The 24585-nt window shown below is 38.6% G+C and overlaps 1 protein-coding gene across 1 annotated transcript in view; it reads left to right on the top strand.

The window, feature by feature from the left end:
• Positions 1–24585, top strand: part of GFRA1 (GDNF family receptor alpha 1) — a 145029-nt gene that overhangs the window by 112714 nt on the left and 7730 nt on the right. The window contains exon 7 of the mRNA XM_065843837.2: positions 2750–2928. Within this exon, the coding sequence (XP_065699909.1) occupies positions 2750–2928 (179 nt within the window). The remainder of the gene's footprint in view (positions 1–2749; positions 2929–24585) is intronic.

Genomic DNA, 24585 nt, shown 5'->3' with positions numbered 1-24585 from the left:
AAAAGTTCCAGTTACTTTTTTCTAATTGTTATTGTCATTAATGGACCTTACAGTGCCTGAAGAAAATGTCATTTATCGGATGATATAAATGTCCCTCCCATTTCTTTTAGACTAAACAAAAATCGTTTTTGCACAGTGGCATCAAACTAGGAATTTCTTGCTTGTCTGTTTTGCTAAAGTATGCTTGCCATTCAAACTGGAAAACAAACCAGTGATTTGGGGCATTTACAGAAGATGTGAGAAACCTCACTGAAATGTTTATTCAAAATCCCATTTTGTTTTTTATACAAAGCGGAATAGCTGAGACTGCACCCTGAGGGCAGGAAACATAGGGTGACATTCACACCTGAAGCTGAGTTTGCCGTGTCCTACATACACACCTGAAATCCTGGTCTTTCTCACACCTCTGTATGCACTTGCCCTGAAATTCCACTCTAGAGCTGAAAAGTCTTCTGCAAAAGATGTTCAGTTGAAACTAGAGTGAATGTTGTGATTTCAAAAGGTGGGTGTGAAAATTCCAGTCTGTTTTAAAAATTAGTCCTAATAAAGACAAACATCGCATTGTTTTATTTTTACATATATTAGATAGTTTCTTTAGCTCGGCAATTTTCCTGCAGAATATGTGTTTATATCAGAACTGTGAAATGGGCCCAATCTCAAGAAAGCTAAACATCCAAATTAATATGCCCTAAATAAGATACATTCCACCCTAAAATTTGGGGCTGCGTATTACCTTTCTTGTACTTTTATCGTCTTTATTGGATTATGCAGGTTTATGGGAAATATTACAGTGGTCCAAATTGCTGCCTGTCCAGTTAGGGTTTGGCCAATTTTAAATTCTGGGAATCCATCCTAAGACTTTTTTTTAGCTGCTCTGAAATCGAATGTCATGGCAATACTCTAGAATTCCTACTGAACTCTATGGGATTCAGTATATTTATCTATCTGTTCAAAGGATTTGTTCACACCTGCTTTATACTGCAGTAAAAATAACTGGTAAGTGGAAGGAAAAGCATAAAACAGTGAGTTAGTTAATAAAAATTACTGAAAGAATCTTTACTAAAGCAGTTATACAACTTATGGTCATTATGTTTTTTGAAATATGTATGACAACAAAATATAAAATGCATATTTATAATATGATTTGTATGTTTGAAGTATTACAAAAATATGAGGAGGAATGGAACACCTCACCTCTGAGGACAGGCTGAGGCAGTTTGGGTTGTTTAGGCTGGAAAAGAGAAGGCTCCAAGGAGGCCTTACTTTGACTTCGCAATGCTTAAAGGGGGCTTAGGTGGGGACAGATGTTTTTGTAGGGTCTGTTGTGATGGGACAAGGGATAATGGTTTTAAACTAAAAGAGAGGCGGTTCAGGCTGGACATGAGGAAGAACTTTTTCACCATGAGGGTGGTGAGAGCCTGGCCTGGGTTGCCCAGAGAGGTGGTGGATGAACCATCCCTGGAGACATCCCAGGCCAGGCTGGACGGGGCTCTGAGCAACCTGAGCTGGTGAAGATGTCCCTGCTCATGGCAGGGGTGGCACTGGATGGGCTTTGAAGGTCCCTTTCAACCAAACCATTGTATGATTCTGTCATAGAATACATAGGTTAAAAAGGGCCCATAAGGATCAAGTATGATTTTATGAAATAACTGAAGACAACAAATTGTAAAGACCTCTTTTACTTAGAAAACTGGAAGGACTGTATCTGTTCCTGTAATCCTCTTTGCAATAATGGAAGCAAAGAGTTACCGTTACTTTAGGAAATCATAGGAAAATATTGCTTTATGAATTGCCTTATTCAGGTGAAACCAAGAAAAATATCATTCCACTCTTCCCTCTTTGTCTCCATCAACCCAGCTGATTTTGGTGCCTTTTACAAATTCTTCTGTTTGCACATTGGAGTTCTGAGACCTAATATCAGAATAAAATACATCTTCTTTTCAGATGAGAATTAAATGTAAATTATTTTATAAGGCAAGGAATACTACTGAGAAGAAGTATTAATAACTTCCACATATTAGTCCCCAGTGAAATTGTTTGATTTCTTGTACAAAGAATTTGAAATAAGAAATCCCTAAATCCATGCTGAATCCCCAAAGACCTGATTAAAAACTGTTTTTCTGTTTGTTTATAAAAAACCCCAACCAATTTACTCTTACTATAAACACACTCTTTAATCCCATGAAACTATGATAAGCTTTTTAACTTTTATATGCCAAAGTTTTAGTTTAAGCATACTTCCCTCACCTAATTATGCAGGTTTTGATTGAAAACTGTAAGGAAAAGATTGTCTCAGTTAAACCATTTTGTAGTTACAGGCATATTAGTTTTACTACAACAAGCTGTAGAAATGAATTAATATTTTGCCTGCTCTCTGTTTTTATTTTGTTGTTACACCATCTGCCTGAATTAGGACATAACATTCAGGCTGTATTTTAAATCTTGAAAGTAAATTTTTGAGGCTTTTGGATGCTAACCAACGTGATTACAGTGAGTTCTAGAGCTGCTGTCAAGAATTACTGGGCACATTACAAAGAAGAGGCTGCACCAGGTAATTATGTGACCCCAGACACTTAGTTCATGTTTCTGATATGTTCAAAATTAAGACACGTTTTTCAGCACCAAAATATTGAGTTTCTATAAATACACATTTTCAATGGAATAATCATCATCATCATGATTAAAAAGTCAGTTCTGCTTTCTGCCATTTGTTTAGAAATAGAAAATTACCTGTAATCTATTTTTACAGAAAATGCAATTCAGGCCTTCGGCAATGGTACCGATGTGAACGTGTGGCAGCCAATCTTACCAGTACAGACCACGACAGCCACAACTACAACAGCTTCCAGACTTAAAAACACAGGTTCAGAGACCACCAACAATGAAATACCCACCCACAACGATTCACCAGCATGTGCAAACCTGCAGGTAAGAGTCTTGTGCTTGTTGCAATGTGTAGATGAAAGTTTCTGATAGGAACGTGTACAGAGTAATCTCCTGCTGCATAAATAGATTCCTGCTTAAATTGGCATATCTGTTTGTTCCCATGTTGTAGTTATAAGCCAAATATATTGTAAAATATCAGACACTCTTGTTTTAAATCAGAAACATGCATACTTCAAAGTCGACTGTATTGCATTTCTGACACAGAGACAGGGTGTAGTATTTAATTTGTTATCACAGGTTTGGATATGAATGTGGCACTCTCCAAACCCTGCCAGGATATGTCAGATTAAATTAATCCCTTGAGTAATCCAAATTCAGAGGGAACTCTTAATGTCAGCTAGCATGTCCTGCTGCCGTCTTTCTTATGTTATTGGCAGTAAACTTTAGAGGTTTTCTGGCTGAGTAGGTCTGCGTATTCGAGAATATGTGGTGCTGCAAACTACATGGTGAAGAAGCTGGACAAAGATAGAAGCTATTTTGAAACAGGAGCTTTCCTGAACTGGGGTCAAGGTCACACACAATGTGATTTTGGCCGATGGCTGTAGTGATTTTCTTTGACACATCAATTAGGCTATTCATGGTGTGTCATTGATTCTGGATTTAAAGAGGCTCATCCCTTGCTGAAGGCAGTAGATGCAGCTCCTAGAAAGTTTGAAGAACTTGGGCAGAAGACAACAGCAAAATCAAGGCAGGAAAGAGGTAACAGGAAATATAAACTGAAAACATCCTTAGGCCAGGTTAGAATCTGGGATTATAAACATTTCTGGTGTTTTAAATGCAAAACTGGGTCAGGGATAGATCAGATTGACCTGTTTATTTTTGCCTTTACGGAAGGAAAATTGCTACGTGGCGCAAATTAAAATGTCCGAGTTTAAAGGTCTCATCTGATATTAAGATACTTTTTTTTCTGAATTCCCCAGCTCTTCCACACTTGTAGTATTCACATTTCACTTACTTATAAAAAATTGATTTTGTATTCTTCATATTAAACTGTATCAAGGTTTCCATGTTCACAAAAATGGACAGTTTGTATCCCTCAGAAATATTGTACTTAATTTTTCCTGCACCACTCTCTCACCTTCATCCTTTTCTAGTTTCTCCATTTATTTTGTATTGGCAAATTTTATGTGAATTAACATTTCTTAGAGGCATTACAGAGTCACAAAGTATATGGGGTTAATGGTAGGTAGTGTTGTTTAGGTGCTTCTGTTTTAATTCTATTTTTCATATCTGTGCATTCATTATTAGTTAAGATTTGTAAGTTATTGATGAGAGGGAGATAGTTTTTGGAATGTATTTCTATATGCAGTAGTCATTTTGCCAGATAGAATGTGCTGAAGAGTAAATGTAATCTTTTAAACCTGAAACTTGGAATATCTTGCATTTAAAGCAGGACCTTGATAGGCTATTATTAATTCACTTCGTGTTATATTAAAATGTTGTTCTATGGGATAGATCACATTTTACTTCAGTGTTTATAGAGTCCCCTGTGGAGTAAGGCCTCCAGATGCTACCAAAGTACACATGATAAATAACGAACTGAAGAAATGGCAACTGATCACAAATCCCATTGGATTTGGTTTGATTTGCAAATGTTGCTAAAGCCTGAGTAGATGTTCCAGTGTTTTGAAAATGAATTAAATTCTTCCCTGTCCTTACTTCTGTTACTCTGGCATGTTGAAGTCACATTGCACATGAGTTTATCAGCACGGGTTTAAAGCTGTTACGAATTAAAGTGCACCCCTGATATACTTGACACAAGAACTAAAGGTCTGTAGGGAAAATGATCTCTGCTGTTTTGTAGAAACTATAGATAAGTCTGCACTGAAAGGTCGCTAAGTTATGTGAATCAAGCAGTTTTATTCTTGTGAAGTACATCATTCTGGTGCTCACTACTTACTCATGTCAGAACTGAAACACGGAGAACAAAGATCTTATATTTTAATGCGTTTTTCAAAAAATAGCTTACAAATTGAGCAAAAACAAGCCCGCACTTATTAAAAAAGAAACCTGTGTGTGTTGGACAGTATGGTGCCACTTTGCATGTGAGACTTAAACCTCAATGCAAATTTTACAAAAGAACTGGAGGCATCCATCTCGCACTTGGAGAAGGGTATTCATTCCAAGGCTCTCCTCCCATGAAAAATATGCCTTTGTAGTATTTTCAAAACATGAACCAGTGCGACCAAAAGCAATCTCAAGGGCTTTGTTATACGCTTAGCAGTTGAGCTGAAAGGTTTCAAAAAGGCAATATAGCCTAAACAGTGTGAAAAGTAGAATTAAAAGCATTAGTCTCAGCACAAAAAGACAATGGCAGAGAAGGGATAAGGAAATGATCATTGAGATGCCACAAGGCTGCACATCCTAGTTAGTGGGTTTCAACATATAGTGGAGGAAGAAAGAGCAGGAAGTGACTGATTAGTATAAATTGCCATAGAAATAAATACAGTAAGGGAAGAAAGAACAGGAAGTGATTGATTAGTATAAATTGCCATAGAAATGCGCAAATACTAACCTCCCGGGCTTGTAAAATACAGAGCACTAACCCAGTCTGCCAAGAGTGTCACTGGCTGAGCAATTTTTGATACATGTTTTTCTGACTTGTTCAAAACAGTCGTATGAAAAGCCAGAATACACTAATGGTTTTGCCACTGTGCCATGTTCTTCTGTACACATGTAAACCTGGGAATGGGAAGGGTTGTGGATGCTTAAAGAAACTATTAAATACTCCTTGTTTTCCTGTACTCAGTATTTATTTCAAATACCTGTTAAAGGTAGTTTTGTTTCAGTGATGCTGTTTAGAAATTGTTCTTCGTTTCAACTTAGCATTGCTACAAGAATTTACAGTTCTCCCATTATGGTGGTATTTTTTTCTTTCAAATTGGTACAGAGAAATGTTGATTTCTGACGTATGCTTGTTTTATGTTTACATATGCATGGATTTGTGTAACATACTCTCTTTTTCTATGCTTAAATTAAATCAGGACTCCATCCTTGCCAGAAAGATGCTTAACTTTGTCAAGCATCCTATAAAGTATTTTATAAACCTGACTTCTAACAAAGTTTGCTAAACAGAGAGAGTGAATAGTAGTTAGTTTTATATAAAATGCTATATTCAAGTATTTTTTTAGGTGCTTGACATCTTGCAAAGTATTCTCAGCATCGCATAAAAATAACTTATAAATACCGGATCAAAAAGGTAGACAAATGCCAACACCAAGCTCCTTATATAGGCATATTTTATTAATTAATTGCCATTCCAGTCTTTTTTTTTCTGATAGCTCTGCTTTAACATGTTCTATTTAACTGAAATATTTGTTTATCCTTCATTCTGAATCGTAACTCGTTTTCAGTACACCAGTCAAAAAATGGTCTTTCAGTCTCACGTTCTAGTATATCACCACTGCTTGAACCGTCATGTTGGATTATTTGAAAGAGACAAAAGAATGAGTTTGGATGTGTACTCACACCATGTATTCTTCAAGAAAAAAAGCTGCTTCTGCATTTAGGAGAGATGCATGGAACTGAAAAGATGATAATGAAATAAACTTCAAGTGATAGATTAGTCTAGATTAGTCCAATTGTTACTACATCAGCAGCATAGATAAAGAAAAAAGCTAAGATTTTCATACTGGGTTTCCTATAATATTTTAGAGGACATTTTGAGCAAGACAGAAATGATGGAAGTCAAGCTAGTTAAGGACATTTAAGTCTGAATTTATGCATCAAAATCTATCAACTCCCTAGCTAGCTCTATATACTTTTTTCCCCCCATGTTTATTATGAATGTCATGCTCTAGTTAACCTTAGTTTAGCATTCAGACGGAATTTAAGGTTTTTGTGCTTTTGAAGATGTGTAAGCAGTGGACATACGTAATTGAGATACATGGCCCTTCAGAGTCCAGCACATGAATGTCTTTGTACTCTCAGCAGCAAAATTAAAAAATGATGAGACAGGAATTTAAAAGGTCAAACATTTTGTGGGGAACAAGGAGAAAAAGAGAAATCTAGATACTTAAATTTGTCATTTCTTTCTATTTACATGTAAGATTAGTGGTTAGAACAGACATGGGTCATATGGCGAGCTGTTCTTCCGCAAATTCACATAATGCCTTATAAACTTGGGATTTTAAAAAATACCTATTATGGTAGGCCTTAGAACAAAAAATGAAGACAGGGCCCACAGTTCTCTGAGGAGACCAGGACTTAAACATGACTCAGACCGAAAATGGCTTTGCTTCTCATTTGTAGATCCATCTGCTGCAGATCTTCAGCACTGTGTAAGGATCTGCTAATCTGGTGTTTAAAGTCCTGTCTGTAATTATTTAGTGTAGCTTCCCGTGTGCTAAGTATTATTATAAAGCTTTGTGTAGGTGTTTGGAGAGGGTTAAAAGCTTCAGTGCAGTGTTCTGAGGATCAAGATACAGCAGGTGTGGAGCTTCATGGACAGGTAATTGGGTGGTGGGTGAATATAAGCAGGAAACACGGGCAGCATGTAGGAGTGTTGTTGATGAGGGGATAATGCAACTGCTGAGACGGTTCACTTGGATAGGGACAAAGGGAACTTGATTTATCCCCTGAGCACCAGTATTAATTCGCCCATATGCCTGGCACCCTCTTTCCCCCATGCCTTTCACAGAGCCTGACATCTTTCTGTTTCTTTTAGTTTTCTGAAAAAACAAGCACTGTCCTTTTCAAATGCTATGACTGCTCTGTCTCTCTTGAGAAGTCACATTGGACCTCTTCTTCTGGGCAATGCAACTCTGCAGAAAGTAATAGTCTTGGGCAAAAGATGGATAGGAATATAAAACTCCCAATGCTGTGCCAGAAAAAAAATAGTATTGACTAAATGTTTCATATGAAAAGATTTAAATTTACCTCCTGTATTTCCAGGATTAGCTGACATAATGGGGTCAGCCTGCTGGTACAAGTGATTTAGAAAACACCTATTGGCAGCTTTTCTTCTGAAAAAGCAACATCTTTAATTTGCTCCGGTAGCAATTTTGTTGTACCTGAAGAAGTCTTGTGTGCTTTACATGTTCAGATTAAAATCTGACTGACAGGGATAATTTAAAATTTCATCTTTAAGTTTATATTTCTAATTTGGGGAGCACTGAACAACACTTGGAGAGTGCTTGATTTCACTGCCATTGATTTCGGTGAGGTCAATCCTTGTTTGCTTCAGCACCATGCTGGAATGGGTACTCAAAAACTGCAGATGCATGGAATTCCCTGAGACTGTATTCATTTTCTTCATGACTCTTGCACCTTTTGGACAGAACCAGAGAAGGTGAGGTCACCATGAGCAAGGGACAATTTTGGGTTTTCAGTCTGTATAACAATTTCAGTGTTCAAAGGCAGGAAAGTGGTCGGCAGTTCAGGTGATTACTGTGCAAACAGTGGACCTCAGTGCCAAAAGGCAGCTTTGCAGAGAACGTATACATACATATGTGCAAATGGAATCATAGACTGCTCCCACTTGGAGCAAGGCTGTGTTGGGTTCTTCACCATCTTTGCCAAAGATTTTCAGGACCACACATGATGGATTATTTTCAAGCTTGTGGAAATCCTGCTGAAGTTAAAGATCTGATGGGTTGATGCAAAAGTGATTGTGGTTTTGGATCATGAATTTTAAATCATTATAACTGCTCAATCACATCGTTATTAATCAAAATAGGAACCATTACAATCAAAACACTTTTGCCAGTAAGAAATAAGTTTCTTTATTCCTGTAGCGTAAAAATCTGTGCTTCCAGGATTCATCAAATTCTTGGAAAGCATCTTCTGCATCCTGATGGTTGTGGAACTGTTTTACCTGCAAAAAGTTGTTGAGGTGCTCAAAGAAGTGGTAGTCGGTTGGCAAGAGGTTGGGTGAATATGGCGGATGAGGCGAAACTTCGTAGCCCAATTTATTCAACTTTTGAAGCATGGGTTGTGCAACGTGCAGTTGGATATTGTTGTGGGGAAGAATTCAGCCCTTTCTGTTGACCAGTGCCAGCTGCAGGTGTTGCAGTTTCTGGTGCATCTCATCAATTTGCTGAGCATGCTTCTCAGTGTAATGGTTTTGATGGGATTCAGAAAGCCATAGTGGATCAGACTGGCAGCAGACCACCAAACAGTGGCTATGGCCTTCTTTTGGTGCAATTTTGGCTTTGAGAAGTCCTTTGGAGGTTCTTCTTGATCTAACTGCTGAGCTGATTGTTGCTGGTTCATATGAAATCCACTTTTCATTGCACGTCGCAATCCAATCTAGAAATGGTTCATTGTTGTGTAGAATATGAGAAGACAACACTTAAAAATGACTATTTTTTTCATTTTCAGTCAGCTCATGAGGAACCCATTTATCTAGCTTTTTCACCTTTCCAATTTGCTTCCAATGCCGACTGACTGTAGAATGGTCGGCGTTGAGTTCTTTGGCAACTTCTCATGTGGCTGTTAAGAGGGTCAGCTTCAATGATTGCTCTCAGTTGGTCATTGTTAGCTTGCAAGGGCTGGCCACTGTGCTCATCTTCAAGGCTCTCGTCACCTCTGTGAAGCTTCTTGAACCACCACTGTGCTGTACGTTCATTAGCAGTTCCTGGGCCAAACGCGTTGTTGATGTTGCAAGTTGTCTCTACTGCTTTGCATCAAATTTGAACTTGAACAAGAAAATCACTCTAATTTGCTTTTTGTCTAACATAATTTCCATAGTCTAAAATAAATATAAACAGCAAGTAATAAGTCAGTAGCAAAAGAACATAAATTGAGAAACCCGTTAAGATGATGTATAACATAACCACATATATTGAAGAATGTATTCCAATCTCAAACAGCAAATTTCAACAATGCAAAAACCACAATTACTTTTGCACCAACCTAATAGCTGATTAATTTCTAAGTACAGAGAGTCTTTGGCGTCTCTTTTGAACATTGGAGGAACAGTTTGACGATGTAGCCAAGTATCACACTTTATAGGCTCAGATGCATCATCTTAGTGTCAGCATTGTGATGAGACATCAGCCATCAGTAGTCAGTAGAAAATTGTTCTCATTTACCAGCCTTGGTTCAACTTTTTAGTTGAACATTGTGCCCTCTTGCAAGCTCAGTCACAATTTAAGGACTAAAATACAGGCTAAAATTCTCTGATAGTGTAAGTCAGAACATCTCTGTTGTTATCATCAGAGCTACACAGATGTACACGGGTTAACATTCAGTCTCTTTGGCATGTAGAGCTCCCCATAGGACTGGACCTTACAATTAATGCTCAATACTCCGATGAAACATTTTTAATGTTGGATGTCAGGTGTAATAAACTTATGTTATTGAAAGACAGCAAAATGTGTTATTTTGCATATTAGAATCACAGTTTAAATTATGTTTTTTCGATTAGCATACTTTTCATTGTATCAAAATATTGTGCATGTATACTGCTGGAGAGAATAATACTTTAGAATTATTTCATCAATGATAAAATATTTTACAGTTCATTAAAAAAAGTTTTAATAGTCTGAGCATCTTTAGTGTATTATTATAATAATATGGCGCTTTATAGCAGACTGTAAAACTCCAGACTGCAGTTTTAGGAATCATGCAATTTTATTTTATAGTTTAATAATTGTTCAATTGAAAATGAGTATGAAGTTACTAAAAACCAATTTAATGACTTACAAAAATACAGCTTTATTAAAATGTACTACACACCTTTACAGAAAATTGAAATTTCTATGGACAGGTTATAGTTGTTATCCTCAGAAAGAATTTTAGAAATTATTGCTACTGAAGGCAGATGTAGCATTTGCAGTGTTCCCCCAAGCCACAGTTGTTTCTAGGTTTCACATCAATATCCTCTTATAGGAATACCCAAAAAAAAAAAAAGGAAAATTGCTAGAATAAACCTGAATGAGAAAATTGGATCACATCAGATAAGCCAAATCAAACTATTCATAGCCCATGTTATTACTTTATGTGGTTCTTCATCATATTAAATGAATTCCTAGTGTCAGCCAACTTTAGTTCTCAATCAAATATCTAGTCAATCACATATTTCCCTTTTAAAACAGAGAGTTCACTATAGCCTGAAAAAAAAAGAGCCATAAAATGGAGTACAGTACTATAATTTAATTTTAAGGCATAACTACTAATAATAAAAATTCTAGGTCATTGCATTGTGATGGCAGATGTTTAATCATATTGTCTTTGGAAGTATAGTTCCTAATATATTGTGCGTTTATGTGACTTGACAAAGTGCTTTGTTTAAGACATATTGCTTGCTAACAGCAAATATTGGGTTTTAGCCGTGACTCCGCTTCCATTTATACTTGTTCAAGTGAAAGTAGCTCTGGTTCTGCCAGCCAGCTGACCTGGTTGTGAAGCAAGGACAGGCAAAAGCGATTGTACCACCAGGTTTCTAACGGTATGGAGAACAAGAATAGAATCCTTGAAATCATTAGTGCTTTTTTGTTTTAGCTTGCAGAAGTCATACTTACAGACCAGAGTCCCATCATACTAACTGTTCCACAGGCTCATAATGAAAAGGTACTCCAGAGCTTAAAAACCCAATGAATTGCAGTGAACTTCAGTGAAGCTATCACCTCATAGCCTTTATTCTGAAAACCACACAGTGTATTTGAGTGCTCTAGAAACAATAAATATTTTACTATTATAAACAATGTTAATGGACTATGTTATCCTCAAAACATGTATCAACAGGGATACATGAGGAAAATCAAAGACTGGTACTATCTCAGATGATTAATACAATTGTCAAAGCAGAGATTTTTCTTTTTAAAGTCTGAAAATAGCCCAGCAGTTGTCAGAATAGCTCAAAATTTAACAAAAAAGTCTTTATCAATTCTACCATTTTTGCAAAGAATTGTTATTTTCTAGGCAAGCAAAAGAATTTAGCAAGACTTTAACTGGAATGTATTTTTAAACACTTATTGAAGCAGATATTGGTGGTTTTGTTTTGTAGTATGACAGTTTAAGACAAATGACAGTGTGGAGGCTAAATAAGTTTGGATAGCAAAGCATGTTAATACCAGATGCATACGGTTTTACGGATTACGTACCTTCTCCATCTGCAGGGTATGGTGCAGAGCGGGTGAGAAGTCAGGGGAGCAGCACTGCAGTTTGTTGCCCAACCTCCTCGTTCCATGGGGGAGGCTCACTCCAGGAGGGGGACCATGGTGTGTTGTGCACAGAGATGAAGTTTGTCTCTTGTCCTTCTCCCTGAAATCCCCAGAGAATGGACAGATGCTCCCAGATCCTGGAGAAGGGTTGTGGGGCTGCCCACCCCAGCGTCTTTTCCCAGCATCTTCTTTTATGAGTCCTTGGGTATATGAGTGGGTAGAAAAGATCTCACAGATGACTAGTGCATTCAAATCATGCTATAATTCTCTGATTTGCTGTCACTCTTGCTAGCTCTTACAGTCTACTTGTTGCAGACATTTCTGGACACTTTTGCACTTCTTAATAATCAACAACTATTCATTTCCTAGAGCACACCAAACCCATGCTGTTGTTTGGGACATGCTATTGATTGTTATTTTGCCTACTGCTACATCAAAGTGTTGATTAAAGTTCACTGTCTTATACTCACAGCTCTGATGTATTTTCAGTCCAAAATAATTTTTTAAAATATAAGAATTGGGTGGGATGTAGAAGCCACTGCCCTGTTGTGGCAGGTCCTGAGCAGTTATCAAGCAGAGTTTTCAAAAAGCCTTGGGAACCTTGTGCAAATGTTTAATTGTCTATTTCTTAGTAGTTTCAAGTGCTCAGATTGCTTTGTTCCTGGTTTTAGTTGAATCACTGTGAAGAATATGGTAGAGTTAAAGCATTTGAGGAAGGTGTATGAATTTGAGTGCTACAGTGCTCAGGAAATAAAGAAAGGATAACCTGAAGTTATCCACTGGATGAAAATGGGCTTGGAGGCATTTACCATATTCTCTCCTTTTATGCATCTCAGAGAACTTGCCAATTGTGAAAGTGGATGTGGCAGCTTTGTTCATCCTCTCACCCTCAGTCTCATGGGAACATTACTTTCCCTGGCACAGAACCGTAACCTTTCCTCAGGAGGTGTAAACATCTCTGCAGCACCAGCAAAGAAGATCGCACCGCTTTTAGAGAGATAGATTCCCTTAAACTCATACACAGATAGCAGCTCTAAGCATCTTTTTTAAACACTTTCCTGTACTCTTAGAAACCCTCCCTATTGGAAATAATAGAAATTGAGGAAATGCACTATTTTATCATGGAGGAAAGTTCTCCTTCAGGAAATAATAACCAAGACTAGTTCTGCCTATTTATGTGACGTGAGTTGTTAGACTATTAGTCTCAATTTACTGGCATATCTACTCCATCTCTGAAACCTCACTTCCAGTTAACCATTAGTCTTTATTACATCCTTTTTCTAGCGTTTGTTTTGGTTTTTTTTTTTTTTTTTGGTCCTTTCTTCTTGCAGATCCATTCTGTAATCTTTGAGCACTCAACTGCCTCATAGACTTTTTCTGGTAGGAAATCGTCAGTATACATTTTTTCTGTATTCCTTCTAATGATGTAATGGCTAAACGCAGATTTGCAGGGGGACAGAAAGAGTGCTCAAACTGAACAGGGGTGACACTGAGCCCGTATGGCACAGGAGGAGTCACCATGCCACCGCTGGCTTGGCTGCCTTGGGAGCTACAGTGGGGAAGGGGGAAGGGACTGGGGGCTGTGGCCATACTGGGGTGTAGGTAAGAGATCAGAGTAGTTCTGTATTTTGATTATGGAAAAAAAAGTATGAGGCAACCCCACTTCCTTATCCTTGATTAAAGAGGATACGTTGCCTTCCTCTGCCAAGAGCACACCCAAGTACATGAAATATGTTTATGCATATAAAGTCGTTTCAGTCTAAAGAGGCAATCACACGACGTAATGAAATTCTGCTTTTGTTTATACACTTGTAAAAATGGAATAACTCCACAGTTGTGTACATTGCAATTATCCTTAAGTGTACGTTGTAATTATCAGTTACTCCTTAGGTATCTAGACATCATTCTTTGATATTTCTATGTCACCCATAAACTAATGTTCTTAAAAAATAAGCTACTCAGACTGACAGTTACCCTGTGGCAGATGTGATCAAAAGCATTTCAGTAATAATAAAGATTTTTTTAGGAATAGTTTCTTCCTTGTAACCAGCAGCAAATTAAATATAGAAAAGCCCAATGGAAATTAGAATGCAATAATAAGTAATCAGTCTAAGTCATGCATTGGTGACAAGGCAGCATAGCTGCAAAAATAATACACTGTTGAAGAGCTAAAATTTGGACCATCTTCCATAGCATGCCTAAATTTTTCAAGTAGTCAAAGCAAGTTTATAGGACAGAAAATGAAACACAGCGTTCTAACCAAATTGGTTAACATATACTCTTAATTTAAAAAAAAAAAAAAAAAAAAAAGAATTATTACAAAACTTCTGAATATAAACATATTTTTGGTTCTGCTTTTGACCTTTCTGCTCATTTTACTTAAAGTCGTCAGCGTACATTGGTAATCAAACACAGGAAATAAATCACATCCTGTATCTCCTATCTTACTTTTTATCCCTATGACTTCTAATCAGGTGTTTTACCTGCATGATAGATCTATACATTACCTTCAGACCATCTGCTCCACAACATTTCTCAACTTGCCGTTGAGTTCTAGAACATGAGATGTTGTTCCATTTCAGTTCCTTGCCTTCAAAATCAATAGCAGTTCAAAATGTTTATTGTAGTCTGTACTTTGGAGAATGAGAGCCTAACTATTTCGCACCAAATTGTAGTTCTAATCAGTGGGCTTGGCCTAATAATCCCACCTGAGGTTAAGCCCTCCTGCGTGCTTAGCTCTTTCTGTGAGCCACAAGTAAACAGACGCACTGTTGTCCATAATGCAGGATATTTTTTCATAGGTTCACTCAGCATGTGTCCTAAAGAATTATAGGATTATCCTCCCTCATGTCTTTCTTAAAAAAGAATTAGGTATTCAGGGAAGTAATTTACTAAATACTGCATTACATGGTAGTACTTTATTTTTCCAGGTTGGCATTTTCAGAAGCCTCAAGTTGCCCCTAATTCAAGGCTTGACATGCATTACCACATGCACATAAACATTTGGATGTACTGCATTCATGCTCAGATTTGAAAAGTGTGCGTTCACATTTGTTATGTACATGGCAGGTAAGACATGTACCAGGCAGGATCTAAATAGCTACCTGCAGTCATAAGTACTTAATTTGTGCAAACAGTTGGATTGTAAGTGGGCGTATAAATTAAGTGTGCACAGATGAAAGCAAAGCAGTTACAAGTATCTGTGAAAACTCATTCCTAAATTTGTGTCTGCACAAATGTAGAAAAGCAGTTTGCTCAGAACTTTTCTGATCAACAGTGTTTAGTATGTTTTTTACAATCGCTTGTCCTCCTCTAGAAAAAGGCGTGCATTAGAAGTTGCATGTATCCAAATTAAATTCTTGAAGAACATCATATAATGAATTTTATGTCAGTTTGCTATTCTGCACACTTCAGTCACGTATGCAGTGTAATTATCTGGTTCTGAGGGCAAATTTAGGGATCTGTTCCTGCAGGCAACCGCCTGGATACAATTTCAGAAGTCAAATGCGAATTCAGAAAGAAAAAGTGTCCCTTTTTTTCATACTGATTTTGAACTTAATTAGTTTGACAAATTCTGGCAACCTTTTGTGGAATCATGCTCTCATCAAGGGGTTGGTCTAACCCTTATTACTTTTAATTAAGATTTCCTGATTATTCCTAAGGATTCAGTCACGCTTATTTGCAGATGAGAAATTCAGATTGTTACAGGCACAACTGAAAATGCTTAGATAAAAAACACACCCCGTCTATACCCAGAGAACAGCTTAGTGAGAATTCTTAGGAATCATTAATTAAGAAGAGACTTTTCACCTTCAAGGCTGATGGCTCAGATACAACGTTGTGTTTAGTAGCAATACAACTCTTTGGTAAGTGCACTTAGTGGGAGAGCTCAGCTCTTTGGGAGCTGAACTGGTCACCCTGAGTCCATATCACAGAGATAGCCCCTGAAATACAAGTCATGCTGGCTCATGTCGGTGTAACAGGAGACGGGATTCTGGTGTTTCATGAACATTTAAAGAGAGCAACTGGCAAAATTGCAGCTCCAAATAATCTCCAAGGCAGTGAGACGCATCTGTTCATATATGCTCTGCGAGTCCTCATTCATCATCTGCTGTTCTTTGTTATGTACAAAGCCTGTTGTAGTGCAATTACGTTCATCCATGCACAGCACATCAGAAATGCGATGTCCTCTGCTGTTCAAGTGGTCACTGAATGTGAGCAGCATAGTGATATTCCAGATCCCTTTTGAGGTTGCTGTTCTCAAATACTGAAGGCTAATCCCATCTTGGCCACTGAACATGGCTTCTCTTCACCCCATTACATTCCCTTCTCACTGAGACAGCTCAATACACGGTGTCAGTGCTGGTGTGCATATGCAGCCCACATATACAGTATGCATATATTAATATACAAAAGACACAGGCTGCATTATACTCATCCCTAATCTCTCGTAATGCTGGTTTAGTGCTGACTTTCCACCTGCTGGTCTGGAGTTTGGACTAACACAAGAAGCCATATTGTTGCTGTAGCTGACACACACCCAGATGTAGTTTTTTGAATACTACTTCTCTGCAACTTGATGACAATGTATTGATGCTGAAACTTGCTAGTAAGACAAAGCTGATGCTTGTGAGTATTAGACACATGAGTAGGTAGATCACAAAAAAACCGCATCATTTGGTGCTGTTTTCTACTTGCCTCAGCTCAGTCCAGAACTATTAATAAAAATGTTATGCACTTAGGGGAAATATTTGCTGCCAACCATCATCAATTGAGATTCACTTCAGATAGCACTCTCTAGATGTTTTTTAGGTGAAACCTTCCCATTTCTTGAGTCCCACTAAAGGATGTTAAAATTCAATAGTGTAGGGCACCTGCAAGTTTTCTCTTGTAGGGCTCACAATGGAATTAGAAAAATCTGAGGATATAGGACATAGGACTGTCCCTTTTTAACAGAGCAGCTCATCTCACAGAAAGGGAAATGGAGGGCATGGAGAAACATCCCGAGTGCTTTGTGATGTTATAAACATGTGTGCCATTAATTCCTCAGTCTCTTTGATGAAGTGCGCAGGCTGAGGTGCAAGTTAGTGCCGCTTTTGTGCATTGAACCTGTCCTCTTAAGAGAAGGAAGTGCACCAGAACCACCTCCTTATTTCAAAAATACTACGGAATAGTTGTCAGTATTGACCCGAACTAGATTAAACTAGCTACCTTGGAACATAAGGCTGTGTATCCCATTAATAATCCCCTGAACCATCCAGTCTGCCACAACATAATACTTCAAAAACTGGCAAACTAATCACAATAAATCTTGAAAAGCTTCTTCCAGTTTAGTATGGAAACCTTACATAATACACCCAAAGTGATCCTGTTGATCTCCATTACTTGCATTAATTAGCATTCATCTATTTATATTTTCTGGCTTATTATAATAAATGTAAACATAAATGAAAGCGTTCTGTCCTTCTGTGAATGATTTGTGTGATGAAGCAAAGCAGGATCCTGTGAATACAGTTTTGCATAATCTGATAATTATTTGCATAATCTGGTTATTATAGGCTCATATTTGTTTTAATAGGGTAATAATTGTTAGACATTTAACATTCACAATACTTTTTGTGTACAAGAAATTGTTTCAGTGCTGGAAAGAAATTCTCAGAACTTCTTACTGAGCCCAAAGTTAAGGCCATATATGCAGATGATATTGGGAAGTTACTTTTCATTTTCACGTGCTGCTGCCTGGCCAGTGGAAGAATTCCCATTGGTGTGGTGAGATCAGGACAGTAAAGAATAAGGCACCTTTCTAAGGCCAGGATTCTGCAGACTCCTCTTACACAAGAGTTTCTCTGCTTATTTGAATAGCTTCACTAACCACAGTGTAACTGTTGTGTGTGAGAGCATCATTTATGTGTAAATAATGGGCATGAGGAAGGCCACTATAAGGTCATCCATTTAAGTATAGTTCACTGTAGTATAGTCCATTAGAATTAGTGTTAGGATTTAACTCCTGGTATTTTTGAGAAGGGATGATTTTTCTCTCCTTCACTCACTTCAGGGGGGTAGAATGAATGTAGGATGCTACATCGAAGCCTCTCGCAAGTCTTGAGTTTTTGAGATCCGTACTGCAAGGGCCTTTTAATAATGTTTAGGAAGCTGGCAGGACAAACCAAGGTCTAGCTTAGCTAATGGAAAGACCAACTGGCTTTTTTTTTCATTCATGAATTAAATCTGTTGAAACGTATGCTTGTCACAGAAAATAATATGGCAACAATCAAAATAGTATGATATTAATTCACTTTTAGAAAGTAAAATCTATCGGAATTTATTAACAAGGAATATTAACAGTGAATTTTAATACCTTTCTACAGAAGTATAAAGGCATGTATTTTAATGAAAAGAAAGATTATAGACAGAGCTTGCAGCTGTGCTTAAAGTTGAAGTTGTCTTACATTTAGCATTTTAAAAAATCCTGTGTTCAATGACTTTGAACTTTGCCAAAACATTAACTATTTGGGTAAAATTTTTCATGTGTTGTGTGTGGCTCTGGCTGAATTCTCAGGGAATAACTGCCTGTCAAAACTATGGTATGCCATAATCTGGTTTGTTTTTTTTTTATAGACTCACCTTGTCAAATTTGATTGTATTATTTTTAAAAGTCTTTCTGATATTTTTATTCTGCATAGTCTTTTCAGTGCTAGAAAGGAACATGAATACTGAGGCAAGTGCTGCAGTAAGTTTACTGAAGTTTCAGCCCTGCCAGTTCTTAGGCTACATCTGTGTACCTGCAGAATTCAACTGCAGGATTAAAGGAACAAGGACAAAATGATTTAAATTTTTATTTCAGTGGCACTTCTGGAGAGCAGCTTGTGCCAAAAATGCAAAATTTAGCCAATTAATCCAAATCACAGCTGTTCAGGATTGAATTACTTTAAAAGAAAAACAGTCTCTAAATCACGTCATGATTTAATGGGACTCGGGTACAGGCAGAGCCACATAACTGCGGATGTAAGGAAATTAATACACTGGGCTTGAAATGCGTAAACAAGACTGAGGAGGGGAGGGCAGAGCTGTGTGATGGGTGCTCAGCTAAGTGGCTAGTTTCTTCTACCTTTCTGTGCAAGGTTACTTTAGTATTTGTAGTCTTTGCTTTTTCCTCCCTGTAATTGGAGCCAAGTCGCTTGTTATCTGCAGTGTTTTCGAAACCCTTTTAATGCCTTCAGTGTTTTCTTTCTCTGCGTAACCATGCCAGTGCACACAACACAAACACACATACATATATGGCTAATAAAAAGTCATGAACATTTTTAGTCACTTAACTAAAAACAGATGTTCATGGTCATTCTCTTCCCTTCCCTTTTAAAATGTATGAGTGAACACCGTGCTCAATAAACCAGCAATAATACCGGTTGCTTAAGGTTGGCATAGCACGATGGCAGGTTCCTGTACTGCTCAGCGCTCAAGCCCTGGTGCAGACTGGTGTTCAGGCAAGCTGGCCTGATCTTTCCTCCCAGCTGCAGAACCAGAGGACAGCACCCCTGGTCCTGCTGCCCGAGTGCAGAAGCAATGCGTAATGTTGGTTTCTTAATCCTTTCCACCTACTGACAGCTCAGAGCTGGAGTCTCCTGAGGCCACGTGATGTGAGCATCCCCACTGAGCTCTCTCCCTGCAACTCTGCTTTCGGCTTGGGAGGCCCCCAAGTTTTTCTGAGCAAAGGGTCCCAGCCACAAACTGTCCTGTGAGCTGCTCGGTGTGACAGAGAATTTGCCGGTGAGCGACAGGCGCCATGCACGGAGCAGCACATCGCAGCCACCTCCAGCTGGCAGCTGCCAAGGCTCGCCAGGAGGTGTTGAGATGCGGGGTGGAGGCACGGTAGCTGCTGAAGTCTGGTGCCTCTTTTCAAGGCTCATTAGTGCAATGCAGGGCTGGGCTGTTCTGGCTGAGCTGGTTTTAGTCCCCGAGTAGCCATGGCTGACAGCTGCTCAGGAGTGTTTACACCACACTCCAGTGCACCACATAGCCCAGGCTAATAGGGGAGGTAGGTACTTTGCCTGCTGCCAAGCAGAACAACTTTGTTTGCATATTTGGACATGCAAGGGCACACACTCCAGCCTGGAGAAGTGTAGTGGGATGTGTAGTTCTTCAACAACTTACCTTTGTTTCAAAATTAAAAGCTGAGTGTGTCTTTTAATTGCAATTGTAATGGCTTTGTGTTCATGCTGCTTTTCTTTAGGTGCTGTTCAGTGCACAACAGCCAGATGCTACCTGTAACTGCTCTGTGTGGCACTGGGTTGGTAGCTGTGGTGAATCACTAGGGAAATGGGTTTGAATATTAAAATCCTAAACAACTTGACTTTGGATCACGTGGCTGTTCAGTTTCATAACTAAAGGAAGAAAAAAAAGAAAACCTAGGCAGTCTAAACCACTGAGATATTAACCTAACAGAACTTATTCCATCTGTGCTTTTTAGTATTCTGTTTTCTCCTCTTCCCTTCTTAAGGCAAAAAAATTTGCTTGAGGCAAATCCATAAAAAGATCATATTAGGAGAATTGCATAATATCCCCTAAAAATAGGAAGCAAGAATCTAGGACTATAGAAATTCATTTTATGCAGATAAATAAATGACTGAACATGAAAACAAAATTGTTAGCAAGTTACTGTGCTGCCATGAAAGGTAAGTCAGTCAGTTCAGTTGCCTTGGCTGGGTGTCATATTTTGTGCTGTGCTCACTGGGAGACTAATTGCTTGAAATAAATATTTGAAGATCTCTGTGTCTGGTCCTTGTAAGCTGTTTGATCAGTTTGGTGTTTCTGACAGGATCTGTTTTTTATAAAACCTTTAAGATTGGTGTTAGGCAGTTTTTGCGTCATGTTGTCCCAGCCATATAAGTGCAGTGAGAGATGAGCCTTAATTAAGTTTCATCTTTACTAACATAAGAATCTGGGAATGGTCTAGCAGCAATTCCTACAGTACAACCCATCTTTCCTTCTTTCCACACTTGTTTTGGAAGGATTAATCCCAGCTTCACCCTCACTCTAATTTTCTCTTAATTTTAAGATTGAAGAGGTTGGAGTGAGGAGGTTTTTCTCTATTCATATTGTACTTTATCAGCTTTTAGGACCACTTCTCAGAAGTGATATCTACTGCTGAGTGTGTTTCCATCTACAACTATCAAGAGACTGAAGTCTCTGCCCTGGACACCTGTTGGACCAGAGCAAATTTAATCCGTCTTTGCCCAGTGGTCTGGGCAAAAGACACTGTTCCCATCCCACCTAGTCCTGTCCAGAAGAGACAGGGCAGTGCTACCTCATTGGTGACCAAAGAGCTGAAAGCAAAACAGGGACCTATATGTGTCCCAGCCTTTCTTACCAAAGGATTCCTCTTGCCTGCCCTGTGGTGAAGCCTTTTTGTTTCAACTCCCTCTCCTCTGAAGGAACGAGTGGAAACGATCTCAGGAGACCCACCATCCCTTTTTTCCTTTTCTGAACAGAAAACAAGCATTTCTGCTTTGATGTTGCCCTCTAGCCCTTGTTTCTGATGCTTAAGTACTCAAAACCAGCAAGAATCTATTGCCCACTAAGCAGGTCTCTGCTGATTTGGATGGGGATTTCTGAGCGCTTGAACCTGTAAAACCAGAGGGTGTCTGGGCCCGAAGGCAGCCCCTGTAGGAGAATGGGGACAAACTGTGTGATTTTAGGACAGGTTCAAAGCTACGGGGGACAGGAGTTTAGGGCTGATGGGATCTGAAGGGACTCACTGATAAACTGTTCATTGCCTGCACTGCAGCCTGTAGATCTATGTGTGTGTTTCCCCAGTGCGTATTTGGGCACAAGGGAATAATTGGTTTGTTTCATTTAATGTCTTCCAGCTGAAAATACTTGTGATATGATTCTTACTGTACTGGGTGTTATCTACATAGCTTCAGAAACTAGTGCCAGTAGTGTCTTGTTTTTAAAAGATACTTTCTTCAGTCTGCAAAGTGGGATGACAGCACTGTAATGCTTTTGTGCAGAATGATGACCGATAATTTCATGCCCCAAACTTGTATCTTGAGGGTTGATTCAGCACAGGAAAAAAAAAAAAAAGGCAGAAAAACAGATCAGACTTCTTTTTTTTATAGGATTGTGCAAAGCTGAGTGTTTTTATAGCTTAAATAGCTTTGCACCCTGGCTGTACAGTATGGAGTTCAAAATTACTCTTTGCTGAATTGGATCCTTATTTTAGTGGCCCGTGTCTCTGACCCACACTTTGCTTATCTTCCCTGTTGAAAGTAATTTATACTCCAGCGTGGCACAATACTCCCGTGCTAATAAAGAATACTATTGACAATTGTGATAGATAACACTCACTGCTTAGTGAGCGCAAAAGAGTTAAACTGATTGCATTTTTACAGTCTGTATATTGCTCTGCTTATTGTTTGTGTCCTGCTGCTGGAAAAATAGGTTAGTTGCATAGTAAATCTCTCTAATCAACACAAGAGAAGAACAAAAAGAACAAGCACCCTCATTTCTTATAGCTACTTCAGAAGTGTGGTCATTCGAAGGATGTATTCTGGGAGATTTGTATCTCTTCTTCAGAAAGGCTTGTTAACATGGACATAACTAACCAGGCATCTCAGGAGAGGACAAAGCACACTCATTAAAATTAGCTGAGAAAACAACCCACATAGCAGGTATCTATTGTAATGATACTTGTGTTGTCTCTCACTGTGATATCTAATTCCATATAGTACATAAGGCCCAAAGTGTCTAGCGAACAGAAAGGGATGGTTTCTGAGTTCAGGGTGAGCCCTGTGCCTTTTGCATTCAGGTCCAAGTTATTCAGTTCCCTTTATGTGATTCCCCTTCCCTCCTCTCCCTCCGAATTACAGCTCACCTCTGTCTGGAGCTGTCCCCAGTCAGACCTTTCCTTGCTGTGAGTACATAGATATGCATGCTGTAGTGGGTATATAAAAATATTGCTGGATGACAAACCATAAATAATGTGTGTTCTGACTGCTGGTGAGATACCACTGCAGTGTTTAATGCATTTATTAACCATGTAGTGCTGTGATCTGTAGAAGCTGAATGCATAATTGCAAGATAACATTTTGGGGAATAAATCCAGGGCTATATGGTCTGCAAAGGATGGAGGTAGAGGGATTTGGGGGATGGGAAGCTCAGTTACTGGGTTTGGGAGGATCTTATGATGGTTATGAGGTGCAGGACAAGAGAAGACTTGGTTAGGGTGTGTTTGAACAAGGACATGTGATTGAACTCATCCAGGAGCCAGTAGGATTAGAAGGAAACACAGAGGTCCTTAGAGTCCTGTATCTGGAGGAGAAATATCTCTATCAGCAATATTCCTTTCTCCTTTCAGAAAACCACTTGCTCCTCTGCTGGCCCCAATTCTCCTTTATTTCCCAGAAATATATAAGTAATACTCTGCTTCTGATCATGAGAGTTTTTTCTTTTTGGGACATGAGGTTGGTTTGTCTACCAGACCTTGACTAAGTTGAACATTTCAGTTTGAATATTGAAAGCTAAAGTTTGCAAAGACCAAAACAAGGCTTGTGTGACTAACATACAGGATACTGAAAAGCTCATCAGGAGGTGCATGAATATGATTATCTCCAAATATCATCTGTTGCTTGTGCTACCACAGTGATAAGATTCTTAGTAAAAGCAGATATTCATTTTTACAGAATATAAAAGCTTAAGTAAGTGCAAGGTTGTTGGCAGTATGGGGGCAGCTTCTTCGAAGTAGCCTACATTACTGAATTATAGTTCCCTGCGAAGCCGGGTGAGTGTCAACCCGTCCTACATAACTTTGTTTTACAGGCAGATGCATGTCACAGCTGAGTGTGTAAGTCATTAGCAAATGCTATTTTACCTCAGTAGAAAAGATCTCATTGCTCTTTCCATATGTTTAACCAGTTATTTTAAGCTGCTTTTCTTTCACTTTTTGAAATTATTATTATAATTTTTATCAGCCTAGCCCTGCTTGTGTTTTGTTTAATCATGAAATTCCCATAGATCTTTTCATCACCAGATAAGAGCTTTACATTAAAATTCGAAAAAAAAAAATAGAAGTTTGCATACAGACTTATTAGCCATTTGTGTGTGCTATTTTACTCCTGTAGAATTAGGTACTTCTAGCAGCTTTGAAGGTACCTCCTTGCCTGTATGTTAGACATGTAGGAGACCTCAGAGGGAGGGTAGCAGTGAATCTTTGGCATCTTGCATGACGAACAACTCTCGTTTCCCAAATTTGTTGATGGCATAAATATTCCATCAGGTTTGTCTGCAGCTGTACATGATGGGCACACATTTCTATAATGTAATCTTTTCCGATAATGGAAGCTGTTGTATGGTAAATATCTGATGGCTGAGGGTATCCTTCATAATTCAAATATATGTCTCCCAGCCTGGGTATATTTCCACCAAAGCTACCAGCATAACCTCCAAGCCCTGTTTTTTTATTACCTTTAAGAAGGTGTTTGCTCATTGTAGCACAAAACCAGCAGTTCTACTGCACACAGAGTCCTTTCTACCC

Source organism: Patagioenas fasciata, chromosome 8 (assembly GCF_037038585.1).
Source record: "Patagioenas fasciata isolate bPatFas1 chromosome 8, bPatFas1.hap1, whole genome shotgun sequence".
Lineage (NCBI taxonomy): Eukaryota > Metazoa > Chordata > Aves > Columbiformes > Columbidae > Patagioenas > Patagioenas fasciata.
Note: the sequence above shows the minus strand (reverse complement) of the source record. Positions and strands in the feature narration are given on the sequence as shown.